The following is a 13789-nucleotide window of genomic DNA, read 5'->3' on the forward strand; positions in this document are numbered from 1 at the left end:
AAATGTGTTCCATTGTTTACCTGCTGACAACCAAAGTCTGCTCAAATGTGACAGGTCGAATTCAAAACCCTCAAATCTTTGAGTACGAGTAAAGATTGAGTATATTCACATGCAGAATAAGAGATTGGTCATCTAAGATGACCAGTCTGTGACACACAATACACGGTGTATTGTAGGCGCACAAATTCAATGAAGTACTGCTTTGTCGACTTGAAATCTCTTCACATCTTGGATGTACACTGTGGACCCTGCAGTGTGACATTTTACAATCGGAACAAAATTCTGACATCACCATGTTATTGTTTTCCAGAAGATGGAAACTGTTTTCATCAGCCAAACTGTTAATTAGAAGTAGCATATGTTGGCATTTATCTCTCCTACTTGGCATTATAAATTGCACAAGTGTGTCGGCACAGAATTTAACATAAGGACAAACAATGCAGGGAATCCACAGATGTTTGCAGTCCAGCACAATAAGCCCGTTAAATGCTCAGTTGTATCAGACTATGCTTCTTAGAAATGAGCAGTTTCAGCTAAGGTTATCAACTAGTGAAAGCACTAAGATTGCGTTTAAATTTAATCCAACTCCTTTAATTTTTTGAGTTATGCTGCTTAAAGTCAAACAAACTGCATCCACTAAGTGTACCTTTCGTCTCTCCTCACCTGTGGGACACTTTTTCTTCATTCTGCACCTCTGGGTCTCATTTTGTGATGGACAAAGCCATGCTGTTTTCTCTTCTGGCGTCCTGCTATTCCTGGTTCTGGTCTGCATGCCCCATCTGAAGCCACAAGTGACGCCATTATGGACGCAAACGCTCCACTCGCTCCACTCTCCCAACGAAGCAAAGAGGCAGTTCTCTGAAAGAGGGCACATATCAAAATTAAATCAGGCTTTTTTAAGTTCTTTATCACAATACCAGATCCTGAAAAGTGTTGAATCAGTATCACATGTGACAATGTTTAAATATAAATGCTCCTGACTGTTCTTTCTTGATTTTTGAATGCCAGCAATCTTTGTAATTGAAAGTAATGGCTTAGCTAAAGCCTGCCCCACACTAGAGGATAATTGCCAAGATTTCGGTCTCTAGCTGGCCCTTCCGACAATCATGGGTACCTTCCGATTTTAGGCTGATTGTCCTGTAGTGTGAGGGGTTAACAGATGAGATTTTAATGTCATCGGATGTATCACTGTCTTCGTGATTTCAAGCGACTGCACAATAAACCCCCGCGATAACCAATGAGAGCGCGTTGACCAGGAAACGGATGTTGCCTACTTTTATTTAGAACCGTAACTTGTACAAGCCAAGTTGATCCCATCTTCTCAGACTTCATAACTTTATCCACAGTATTTTTGCATTTCTCAGCACAAAACATCGCGCACACACACACACACACACACACACACACACACACACACACACACACACACACACACACACACACACACACACACACACACACACACACAACAGCTATTAACCGATGCCGTCGACAGTCCGCCTCCATGTCTGTTTATATTCTCAAAGTTTCTGTGAGAGATCCCAAATCCCTGGAATTCCCTTCGCTAAACTCGTTTGATTAGACGCCAAGTGTGTGCTCCTGCGTTTTTGACTGGATCGTCTGGTCTGTGCTTTCCCAGGATTGAAACATTGATAATCGTTGACAAAGTTTGTTGTGTTTGGTCTCCCGTGTTGTTCTGAAATCAAGACAGATTTGAAAATCCTCTAGTGCTTCATTCCACGCAGCAAACTAACTAATTAGACAAACGCAAGAGTGGTACAAACACATTGAGACAAATGTTTTTGTCAGACCTCTGGAAACCTCTTTGTCAGGTTATAATATGAATGTCGCCTGAAGAATTAATTTCATTCGCAGTGGCTTGGATGCTGATGAATGATGTCGCCCCGCAAAATCAGATGCCACAAGAATTTCCATAGTGGAAAACAACCAGCAGCCTCAGTCATGACTGGACAATCATTTCTCGACTCGTAGTAATTGTTATTGTCAGTGGCAGCAATTCTTCAGAAAAGTACCCACACATGGTCGTTATTGCAAGGACTAACCGTATAGTCGGAGAATGTGCAGGCGGGCAGCAGAGGGAGGGAATCTGCAGCTCTGAAGAGCACTGAGTAATTACTGAACTTGACAATATATCTCACTTACTTAGAAGGGAGGCATGATTCGCAAAGAGATATGAAGACAAATCCTGAAAAATTGTCTGAAGTCTTTTAAGAGGAATCATGTGTTTGGCTCCCTACTGGAAAGTAGCTACGTGAAAAAATAAATGATGAGAGGAAGAAATGGAGCAGAAACACAGAAATAGGAAGAAAAATGTTAAGTATTTCAAGACAAAACTTTGGAGCGCTGACATATCACGACCAAAAGCAGTATTTAATGTGATACAAACCTCGAGAACTTTGATGTCAAGTCCTGAATTTGATCGACTTGAAAGTATAATTATAGTTACTGAACTAATTCTAGATCGTTTCTTCAAGTATTTACAAAGTGTAGTTTCCCCAAACAGGTGTGTTTTATCAAAATGCATTTATTTAAGAAAAGTGGCTTGATGTAAGACAAAAAAAAACACAACCAACGAAATACTCAACCATGCACACATGAAACATGGAAGAGATGGAGCCAGAGAGGCAGATAAAAGGACAGGCATTTGCAGGAACAGGTCTGCTGTTCATTAAAGCGCTCAGATTTTCTTCACTGTAGCAGATATTGCTGAAAGGACTTTCATTTTATAGATGCCTGGGGTCAGTGTGCTTCAAGGTCACCCACTTCTTGAGAGACAGTAACTTGAAACAGCAAATAAAATAGGATACAGGTCACAACACTGTCATGTGTCTTGAGTCTTGAGGTAAATGGAAAGTAATTGTGTACATAATTACTCTCAGTGTCCGTGTGCTGATATCGATGTTCTTCCCTTCTCCTTTCTGTATAGACCAAGTCACCGCATCATGTGATGTCACTAAATGTATTCCCTATACTCTTGAACTACAATCACATCATCAGCTTACTCTAGGTGTGTGAATGGAGCTGGTTGTGGATTTGATTCCTGGCTCTTCATGCCTTGGGTGGGCAGCGTGAGAATGGGTATGACAGCAAAACGCTGTATGAATGTGGGTGTGAATGGGTTAATAGCGATATTTTGGTGTAAAGCAGCTTTGAGTGGTCATCAAAAGTACAAAAGTGCAATACAAATAAGGAAGAAATTACAGTGAAATCAGTGTTCAGACCCTTTGTTATGGTACCTTCTGAAGGTTTCTCCCACTGCCACTCAGAATCTCTGGAGTGATCATCAGATTCTTTGTCATCTCAGATACCACTCCATGATTGTTCAGCCTTGTGTTCTTCAAATTCCAAACCTCAACAGATCTGTGCCTCAATTCAATCCTGTCCTTCAACCTTATGACTTTTGCTGTCTTTGTTCTGATCTGCACGATCAACTGTGAGACTTTATTATGACATGTGCATCCTCAGTCGAATTTACCGCAGGTGGACTCGAGGCGTAGGGTCTCTTTGCATTAATGTTGATATGAAAAACATTCAAGAGCATCGATAGAACATGATGTTGGCAGTGACTCAGCCATGCACCCTCTGGCTAGTGTAAATGTGCTCCATTGTGGTGCATCAGAGCACATGAGAGCCTTCATCTTGCCCCTAACTCTTTCCTCTTCTGTTTCACCAACTGTCCTCATGTCCTCCCTTATAACACAACACGGGGTGTGGAGTAGCTCAGCGGTTAAGACCGGTACTCCCATGTGCAGGAGTCGTCATGGTCAAAAGTTCAACTCCACCCCTGGCTGGTTGTACTCAATTGTAAGTCGCTTTGGATAAAAGCATCTGCTAAATGACATGTAATGTAATAACATCCATGAACCTTCTCTGTGGTCTTCCTCCTATCCTCCGACCAGGCCATCCATCTTCAACATCCTTTATCCAATTAATTCACTGTCCCTCCTCTGCACGAAAACCAAACTCGTATAAAACACATGCTTATTTCTAATCGTTTCCATCCTGGTCACTTCCAACAAAGCATCTTCAGCTCTGCCACCTCCACCTCCTAGTGGCGGAGCCCAAGCCCAGTCCAACCTCAGGTCTTCAGAATTTTCAGGCCCAAACCCAAATCATAACAACACGTAAGCTGTTAATGTCGCAGTCAGGCTTCAGTGTGACTTGATGCTATATTCATTATATTTTTGTTTAATGGGTTAAGTCAAATACTCTATGAATTTATTTAACTTAATGGCTGAGACTTGATGCACAGGTGCCGCTTTTGGTGTCCAACCTTATCTGAGCACTTTTAATTTCAATTTCATAGGTCCAGTTTATTTATGGAAATAGTTTAAAGCAGTTTTTGGGTTGTTAAATTGATTATTTTGTTTACGAAGTGGGTGCGATACAGCTACAGCAGCTGCATATTGCATAGCAGCAACATATTTCTCCAGTAATTTGCCTTTTCCCACTTGCTCTCCAGTATCTTCAGTTCGCCATCTCTAATGTTTTTTATTTTTGTTGTTCTTGTTGTTTGTGGTCTGTGATTCTGAGTAACGGTTATGTGAGTGACATGGAGCGGGGAGGGTGACCGCAGAGCGAATAGCTGTGTTCAAGTGTTGACGTTTGAATTTGGTTTAAGTTTAAACACAAACACATCTTTCAAATTGGCAGGTAGTTGGACCCGAGTCAGGCCGTTACTCTGGTACCCCAAGTGAAGGGTACCATAATGGTTGGGCACAGTTATTTTAATACTATTCTTAATGGAAAGACAAAAACATACTGTACTGAACCATTCCACATAGCGAAAGTCAAAGCATGACTATTGCCTCTGTTTGAAGATTTGACTGCGCAGTGGTATGCAGTATTATTTGGGAAGTCAGACACGTATTGTTTTAGCATGACTATATCAATATTTTAATGATTTCAATCCCAAAAATCACAAGACAACCTCAAGACAATCACAAGACAATCATAAGCATTGATACGTTTGTCACTTACCTAAGCAGTCCTTGTGGTGAGCGAATGTTCCCTTTGGACAGCTCGTCATACACTTGCCTTTGTACAGCTGGAAGCCAGACTTACACTTGGTGCAGAAGTCCCGGCTGAAACAGTGCTCACAGTCCAAAGAGCGGCACTCTAAGAGGAGAAAGACCATCATACATCTGGTCAATAAACAAATACAAAACATATGCTCGTCATAAATCTGTCTAAAGTGAAATCGGGGAAAACTTAAGTCTCCTGTTTGCTTTGTCACCCTTCACTTTGCTCTTGAAGGTGAAAAGCAGGTGAGTGGAAAAGGCGGCAAAACCCCACAGATTGAAAACAGAGGGCATGTGTGGAATGTCTTCAAAATGTGATGTGGGATATTTCTATTTTCTCATGTGAAAAGGATACCCGAGTGTAGCTTCAGAATGTCTGTTTCCAAGTTAATATCATTTTAGAGCTGCGGAAAGAGTGCACACATCAAAGGAAACGTCAGTTTGTTGGCGTGAACTTACAGAAGGAATGAGAAATTGCTAATCAGTCAGTTATGACAAATGACCTTGCTTTTTTATACCATATGAGGACTTCTGGAAATTTCGCAAAAACAAGTAAACTTCAAATAGTGACATGTGAACCAACAGGATGTGTCCATTTTCATATTCACGAACGCTCCATTCACAAGTTGTAATATTTATGGGGATGTTTTCAAAAATGGCGTTTCCCATTGAAGTTCATTATTTAATACTGGGATTGTGAGACAGGGATTGTTTAAATTGTCTTTAGAGGTTTCCTAACCGACTTTATTTCCTCTTGTAATACGTTCCTGATATTACGGTTAAGTTTTCTGAGAAATCTTTTGGTGTCGGTGCCGCTTTCAAGCCATTTGTACAGCAATTCGTCCTCTGTTGTAAAAGCTCACAAGTCCAGTTCCAATGGTCGCAGCTCTGGCTTTTATGTCTGTGGGTGTCAGCCTTGAACAAATTAATGGATATTCTGTGTTTAACATGTGTTTGAAGCTTCAGGTTGGGAATCAATCACAGATGATACAGACGGCCTGTGGCTTTGAAAGCAGGGTTACCCCACATGCTAATACTACATGACAAACGTGACTGCATTACAATTATTATGGTAACAGTGTGTGTGTGTGTGTGTTTTAAGTTCACTTGAGTTTCATACAGTATTTCCTCATTTAGGGTTAGGGTTCCTCATCCGCTGGACTTTCTCATGATTCTATTCTGTTCATTCATGCCACCAGTGATGTTAGGAAACAGGAAAACCCTGTTATTTCCTCCTACGCTCTTAGAAATAAGGGTTCCAAAAGTGTACTTCAATAGTACAATGGTTCCAGAAAGAACCATTTTGAGCCAGAGAACCCTTTCTTTGACTCTTTAATGAATTATGCAACTGGGGTATCTAAATATTATGTGAACCACCAGTAGTTATGGTTACTGTTTTCATCCAAGAAAAAAATATACACTTTGAGACCCAATTTTTACTCTGTGTGTGAATGCAGTGAGACGTGATGTCAGTCAGAAGCATACTCATGCAGCGGTTGATGTCCTTCCCTCTCTGTCCATAGTGTCCAGCGGGACAAGCATGGAGACAAGTTCCATGGTGGGACATCCCATCCCTCTGCAAGAACAGGAAGAGCCGCTCAGGGCAGCGCACACAGCCGTTGTCACGGGAACACTCCAGACAGCTCCGGCAGTCCACTAACATCTCTCTGTGAGCTACACAACACAACACACACTGGATTAGGACAGAAGATAGGTTCAAAGAAAAAGGGGAAGAGACAGAGGCAGACAGAAATATAATGGGGTTATGGGGTGTGGACAGGAAGGAGACATCACAAATCCTCCTAGTACCATGAGAAATTCTGCACTCCATGAAAAATCCAGCGCTGAGCTCCTAAATATGTGTAAATGCTGTAGACGGGAAGACGTTTAGACAAAGCCCCAGTGTTTCCTCAAGCATTTAAAGTGATGCAGTGTAGGATTTCAACTTTCAAATAATATTTCCAAGATTATTTTGACAGTACGTCAACACAGGGGGAATGGCACCTGTGTCAAATCCTAAGCAGTTCTGCATCGCCTGCATTGGCACTATGGAACTTCTGCTTCTGGGTCCATGCCACAAATAGAAGTACAGCATTCTGCTTAGCAGCATACGTCGCAGAAATGCAAGTAAAAAAATACATATTTTTGCCTTTAACATAATGATTTTTGTATCCGTTCTTCAATAAATACCTGATTAATGATTACTGGACAACATGATGTGTGGTGATCTGATCCTTGCAGTCTATGTGTTCTGCTATTTGAGGATTTACAATCTAGTATCTCACTCGACACACTGAGTAAAAAAACTAACATTTTATTAACTTCTGTTCCTCTAACTTCACTTGATGTGCGTTCACTTTTGACAAGGTTATTGCAGAGGTCTGAAGACAGATTTCACTTGGTAGCATGAGAGTCAGGATTTCATCTAAGCCTAAGTAAGTCCTCTTATTATTATTAAAGGTGAGTTGAGATGTCTGCTCCCAGCGACACACGAGACTCAACAGACAAAGTTGGAATGGGAATGGGGGATAAGGAGGGGTATGGAAAAAATACACGGGCAAGGTGGAGTGGAAAATTGGGTAGGGTGAAGATAAGAGGAATGGAAAGATGGACTAAATCTGCTCCGGAGGTAAAGATGTGTATGCGTGAGTCTGAATGATCACCGAGTCTGATCCTCTTAAAGCACCTGTGGCCGACTGCAGACATTCTGACTGATTAAATCACATCACCAGTGGAAGTCATTAAAGGTCACATCTTATGTAACTTACTTCTGTAAAAATGAAATATATTCGCTGAATTCCAGCTCCATAGCTTGTTTGCAATATGTACTCATATGTTTATTCCTTCAAGCAACCATGACTGATGTAAAGAAAGATGATGAAACTGACATACAGACGTGCATTTGAGGACAGAGAGACTGGGGGATTTATGGATTAACTCCGTAAAGCCTGAACCTTCACACAATTGCCAGCCATTTATTTTTATGCGTTTACTTTTTTCACCATTCAAAAAAAACCAACATAATTTTAAGCCTTCACAGAGATTATTAACAGTTTCAAAATGAACAGCACTGGTTGCTGCATAATTTTTATCTCCTTATTCCTCAAGTTATTTTAAACTTAGAAAACAAAATGTTCTATGTTCTGTATCAGCTACATTAAAGCTACTAAAGGTGTCAATGGGAAACTCACCAACTGGACCTGCGGACTGGAACGTAATTTGTGGGGTCGCTGTTTGTTTCATAACCTTTTTCTTTATTTTGCATAGTTTGTCGTTGTTAAGGCACAAATGGACATAAGATTTCCGACAGCAGACATGGGAGTAGCGATTGCATGTGCAGTGCTTGCATTTATCGGGACACTGATTGACCTTCGGTGGGGAGGTGTTGCTGCTGCCTCTGTAGAGGATAGTGGTTTGCCACGCTTGCATGCGAGAAGTGCAAGTAGAGGCCTGATACCCTTAAAGGAGTCATATTATACCCTATTTCTCCAAGTTAACCTAGTTCCCTGGTGTCCTAATGAACATGTCTGTGACATGCTTTGTTTAAAATTCCATAAGGATGAAGCACCATAGCAGTTCAATCACCCTGCCAAGACAGCCCTGTTCAGAATGCTCTGTTTAGTTGTATCTCTTTAGGTCCACTTTAAAAAAAACATAAACAAAATAAACTTAAGGGACAGGAAATGACATCAGCCACAGAGGCTTTTGGGGCATTGAGGAAAAGTAATCATTTGCAGGCTCTAGTAGACAAATTCCATATCCACTAGACAGATAAATCCTCTGAGGCTAGAAGTTTGTGTAGGACTCTGTGCTGCACTGTGGAGCCAAGAATAGAACTTTTCGCGGACTTCGTGGACCTCCGGTTTTCGGATACAGTTGCCCTCACCAAAGTTGATTTTGCATAACATGGGACCTTTAAGGGGCCATGGGTTTCTGCTTGGATTTTAGTCTTATTATGGTCTCAAGTCCACTGTAGAGAGGATACATGCGTTGATTACTGCCGCTGTTATGGTGTACCCCCAAATGAACATGCACCATCTTTAGATTCAAAAGTAGATACTATGTCATATCAAGTCGTTCATTGCCATCACCCCCGTCGTTGCCACTCATGGGGTGTGAACTCAGATACTCCTGATCACATGACTCCTCTTGTGTGGGATGCACAGACTGACGTTAAAAGCAGTCTAGTGCCCTGGTGGATAATCTTTGCACTGCGTGAACTGTATCTAATTGTGCACATGAGGTTTCTCAAGAAAAATTTGAACTCGCATAATCAAGAACAGCGATGATCAGGTGCCATCAATCGGGTCTGGATGATTTCTGAGGCTTTCTAAATTATTGTGGAGAAAAAAATTCCTAATAAAATACAACACACACACAAAGACTGAATGATTGAATTTATCTGAATGCACAACTGATGAGATCTGCCGTCGGGCTGTGACTGAGTGAGTTTGTGAGAGACAGAGTCTGTGTTGTCATGAGTTAGTGCTTAGAAAAATCAAAACTTCAAAAGACTTTTATTTTTGGACATTTGTGCTAAACATCTGCCCAATCTAATAAAATTTTATTTGATTTGATTTGAATTTTATTTGCAAAGTGGCAAATCGCAACTGACATTTTCTCAAGGCACTTCAAAAATAGTACCGCAGCTGAAAACCAACAAGAATCAAGAAAATCACTCGGAGAGCGCAGACCACCGCCAAGGCAACTCAGTGCCTACAAAATACACCTTGCCGGCGCGCAGCGTGTACGGATCACGGCCAAAACAGACAGACAGACAGACTCTGACGAAAACATTTTGCTCCTGGCGGAGGTCAATAAGGTGGATCTTCTGATGATCTCACAGCAGCTCCATGAGCTGAAAGAAAATGTGCCAGGGCCAGCAGATACTATAATGTAAGCAGCTGTGAGTTTGCCTCTTACATGGATATCAAATAAAAACCACAAAGCAATGTGTCAGAACCAAACACAAAACTGAAGCTAGAGACGCGCTACAAGATTGTTCCTTTATTTTACCCACAATTCACAGTTGGGCAAACACGTATGAATTTTTTAAGCCCACTTTGGACACAATCGAATTGTGCGTACTGATTACAGACCCAACTGCAAACACGTTGCCAACTGTCAATGAAAAAGAGCCGATGGGACAAAGGAAATAGCGTCAAAAGACAAATGCGACAGGAAGTAGCAAGAATATCAAAACAACAATGTTTATTTACTCAGTAAAACTGTCGCTCATATAGATATGGTCAATGCCGCGAGCGTTTGATGCGTTCAGTTGGCTTCAGTTGGTTTGACAGATCATGAAGTCTGTGATCCCTCATCAGACACAGTCCTTAAATCCTCAGTCTTTCAGTTCTCATGAAAAAATCTGTCGGTTACTGCGTAAGTCTTTTCAAAAGAAGCTGTGTAGTGTGTCCCCAGCTTTAAACAACTGGTTTGATCAGAGTATGTATTCCCAAAAATCCCAAAATGATTGCCAGACTCAGGTCAGGTTCAGTCATGTCAGTTGTGATGGTGTTTTCAAGTTCATTTAGTGAAATCGAAATGAACTAATCTGAACTCAAGTTTATTAAATTGGTTTATTGCAAATGTTAATTGAGAAGAACTGATTCATGGTGAGTCTATATTATTTTATACTTATAATATAAGTGCTGCTGAAAACCCTTAATGTGTGTGACTTGTGTGATCGATTACTTTTGTCCTTTGCTGTAAATCATAAATAAAATCCACAGCCATCGAGACCGTCATAGTATGTCTTCGCTTACTCAGGTTTGGATCGGGCTTGGAACAAAAAATACAACACACATGTCTGGTTCGGTCAATAATTTCTCCAGCTCAGTCGGGTTCTGGCAGAAAAATGCGGCCGGGCCGCACTTGAGATCTGATCGTGCATCGGCAGCCGAGAGAGAAAGAGAAAACAGTCAGAAAGCATGCTGTGTTTCTCCACACTTGTAATAAAATATCCCTGTCAAAGTTGAGCACAAATAAATCATAAAGAATCATTAAAAATGACTATAACGAGCCGACAACAGAGACTGTTGTCGTAAAAGATAGATAGAGAGACAAAGGTTTGAAGAAAGAACTGAAGAAATATGACAAACTTTGCTAGTTGCTAAATAAAAAAAAAAAGAAGTTGATGATGGGACAGGTGCGCACACTCTCACATGATTGCGGCTACGATTAAAAAAAAAAGAAAGAAAGAAGCTATGCTTTGTTAAATTAAGTGTAAGCTCTAATGTGTCTGTATCCTCCCGAGAGGACCAGGAGATCCATTCATGTTAATGATAAAGTCCAAATAAAGTGTTCAAAAACATATTTTCTTGGAAAATGTGCTACTTGCCACCATGCCAAATTTTTTATGATTAAAGCAAGCGCCAACTGTTTAAAAATCAGCTTTCATATCGTGTAAAATTGAGCAACTTTCTCTGCTCTGAAACACCAAGGCCATGTCTTTTAAACTATTTTATCACCTGCGTGGATTCTCTCTCTTTCTCTTTCTCTCTGTCTCAGTCTCTTTTTAGCCAGTCTTTTCTGACCCATATACTGTGTGAGGAGGAGAATCTCTGGATTTGTTTTACTGGGAATTTTGAAATTCCAAGAACCCCTGATCTAGAGCAGTGATTCCACTTAACCTAATATTGAGTTTCATCATAAAGCTTCTTCTTTTCAGAAGAAGAAAAAAAAAGAAGCTGCTTTGCATTTATAGATAATTTATATAGCACGTTGTTTTGAAAAAAAACGTTGGAAAAAAAATAGTTAACTATGTAATATTGCCATTTAAGAGTAAATTCCACTAAATCTTGACTAAACACAACAGGTTGGTATAAAGAAAACACAACTTACCGATGATTACATTAAGCTATTTTAAGGTAATGGGTTTCCTATTTATTTTTTTTTCAAGTAAAATGAACATAGCAAATTTACAGTGATATATGCAGGGTAAATAAAAGGGGAACTACATAATAAATAATTGAACACTTTGGTGGCCCTGACATTCTTACGTTTGGGTGTGGATGATCTAGAGACACATCTAGTATGATTTGCTTACTCGAATAGAGACATGTCATCCATCATTATTTAAATTCCATAATTAAGTGCAGTATACCGCACAAGGTGAGCTTTGGATTATGGAAGATGGTGTGGATTTGTCGTCCACATTCTGTGCCAAAACAAACCATGTCTCTCCTTTGGAGGAGCCTTTTGAACTTGGTGAGTCCCTCTCGGCCAATTATGACAAATTTGGTTGAGAAATGTTATCACAGATGACACAAATTCGGTTAAGACCTGTCGTCCGTCCAGAATTGACATCAAACAATTCTCCCTCTATCTGAGAGAAGAAGAAGAAGAATCACTCTGAAACAGCAGCTGTTTCATATTTTAAACAAATTTTCCGTCAATCTGCGTTTTTGCGTTGGGGTATTAGACAGCATTTAGCGATGCCCTCTGAACCTGCGTATACGTAAGGTATGTTTACAACCCAGCTCAGCTGTGTGTTATCGTTAGGGAGGAATAGAGAAGAAAAGATGAAGACTATGTAAAGAAGAGTTCAGTGAAGAGAGAAAAAAGGGGCAGATTTCCTCAGAATAACCCAGGGACCCATTTCACTGAGCTTTGGGTCCTCACTTTGAGGCCCTGACCCATTGTCTGAAAAACAGTTCTCTGCACATGTGCTATCGATCTGCAGGCTTAAGGGACTTTAAGAGGAGCGGCAGGTTTAGGTAGCGTAAAACTGTAACCTCTGACCCTGCATGAGATTGCACTGGGTTTTTTTAACAAGCACCAGGTGTAACAAGCTCTGTTGGGATTTCCACAAAACATGCTCGCAAGTAAATTGGACTTACACCCTAAAACTGAATTTAGATAATTTGTTGAAGGTAAAAAAAAAGTAAAGGACTTTGGTTTACAATGAATGTACAGAGGCAACAAAATAAATATTTTCTAATGGTTTATTGGACTCACCAACTATGGAGAATCGTTATGAGATTAGATTAAAAAAATAATAAATAAAAAACTCATATTAATGTCCTCCCAAAAAATTGCATTAATTCCAATCCTGACGAAAAATCTCACTCCATGTGCTTTGGCGTTGCTTCTACAAAGTGTCTGGACTCTTGAGAATGGTTGGAAACTCTGCTTTCAGAACATAATATTCCCTCATTTAGGGATTTTATGATTGTGGTGCAAACCACATTTTACAATTTTGGTAACTTAACCATTGGCTTTACATCTTGATTCACGTCACGTTCCGACCCATCAATCCATCCACTGATGCCTCGTGACCAATAAAAGGGTGTGATTGGGTGGAGTGGTTGCAATTTGACACCCGTCTTTAACAGGAATTCTGTTTTAGTGTGTGTGTGTTTTTTTCCCACTAAAACACAGCAGCCACCACCTCTGTAGGTGGAGCCAAAATACCCACAGTGCACCATAATATATATGTATTGACCAGAGAAAATGAGCCAGGTGGGGGGTGATGTGACAAAGCAGATGTGTGGTACCTATACTCATGCTCATGTCTGGATCACTAAATTGTGCACTTGTGTTATTTTTACTGTGCAGGACTTGGTTCCTGGTTAATTTCTGACATTGTGTCTCCTCGTATTTTCCCAGTGTGAGCCAATAAAACAAAACTCCCAAAAAGATCATGTTATAATAGGGATATAAATTGACTATTTTGATATGTCTCTCTTCACTGTCTTGCTATTGTCTCATTAGATTCATGATGACAGGCACTCTTTTCGTGT

The 13789-nt window shown here is 40.4% G+C and overlaps 1 protein-coding gene across 1 annotated transcript in view; it reads right to left on the minus strand.

The window, feature by feature from the left end:
• rspo4 (R-spondin 4) overlaps positions 1-13789 on the minus strand; it is a gene marked incomplete at both ends in the record, with an annotated part of 34016 nt that overhangs the window by 17343 nt on the left and 2884 nt on the right. The window contains 3 exons of the mRNA XM_083892666.1: positions 664-858; positions 5002-5139; positions 6528-6716. Coding sequence (XP_083748792.1) covers positions 664-858; positions 5002-5139; positions 6528-6716 — 522 coding nt within the window. The remainder of the gene's footprint in view (positions 1-663; positions 859-5001; positions 5140-6527; positions 6717-13789) is intronic.

This window comes from Microchirus variegatus (assembly GCF_963457635.1).
Source record: "Microchirus variegatus genome assembly, chromosome: 7".
Taxonomy (NCBI): domain Eukaryota; kingdom Metazoa; phylum Chordata; class Actinopteri; order Pleuronectiformes; family Soleidae; genus Microchirus; species Microchirus variegatus.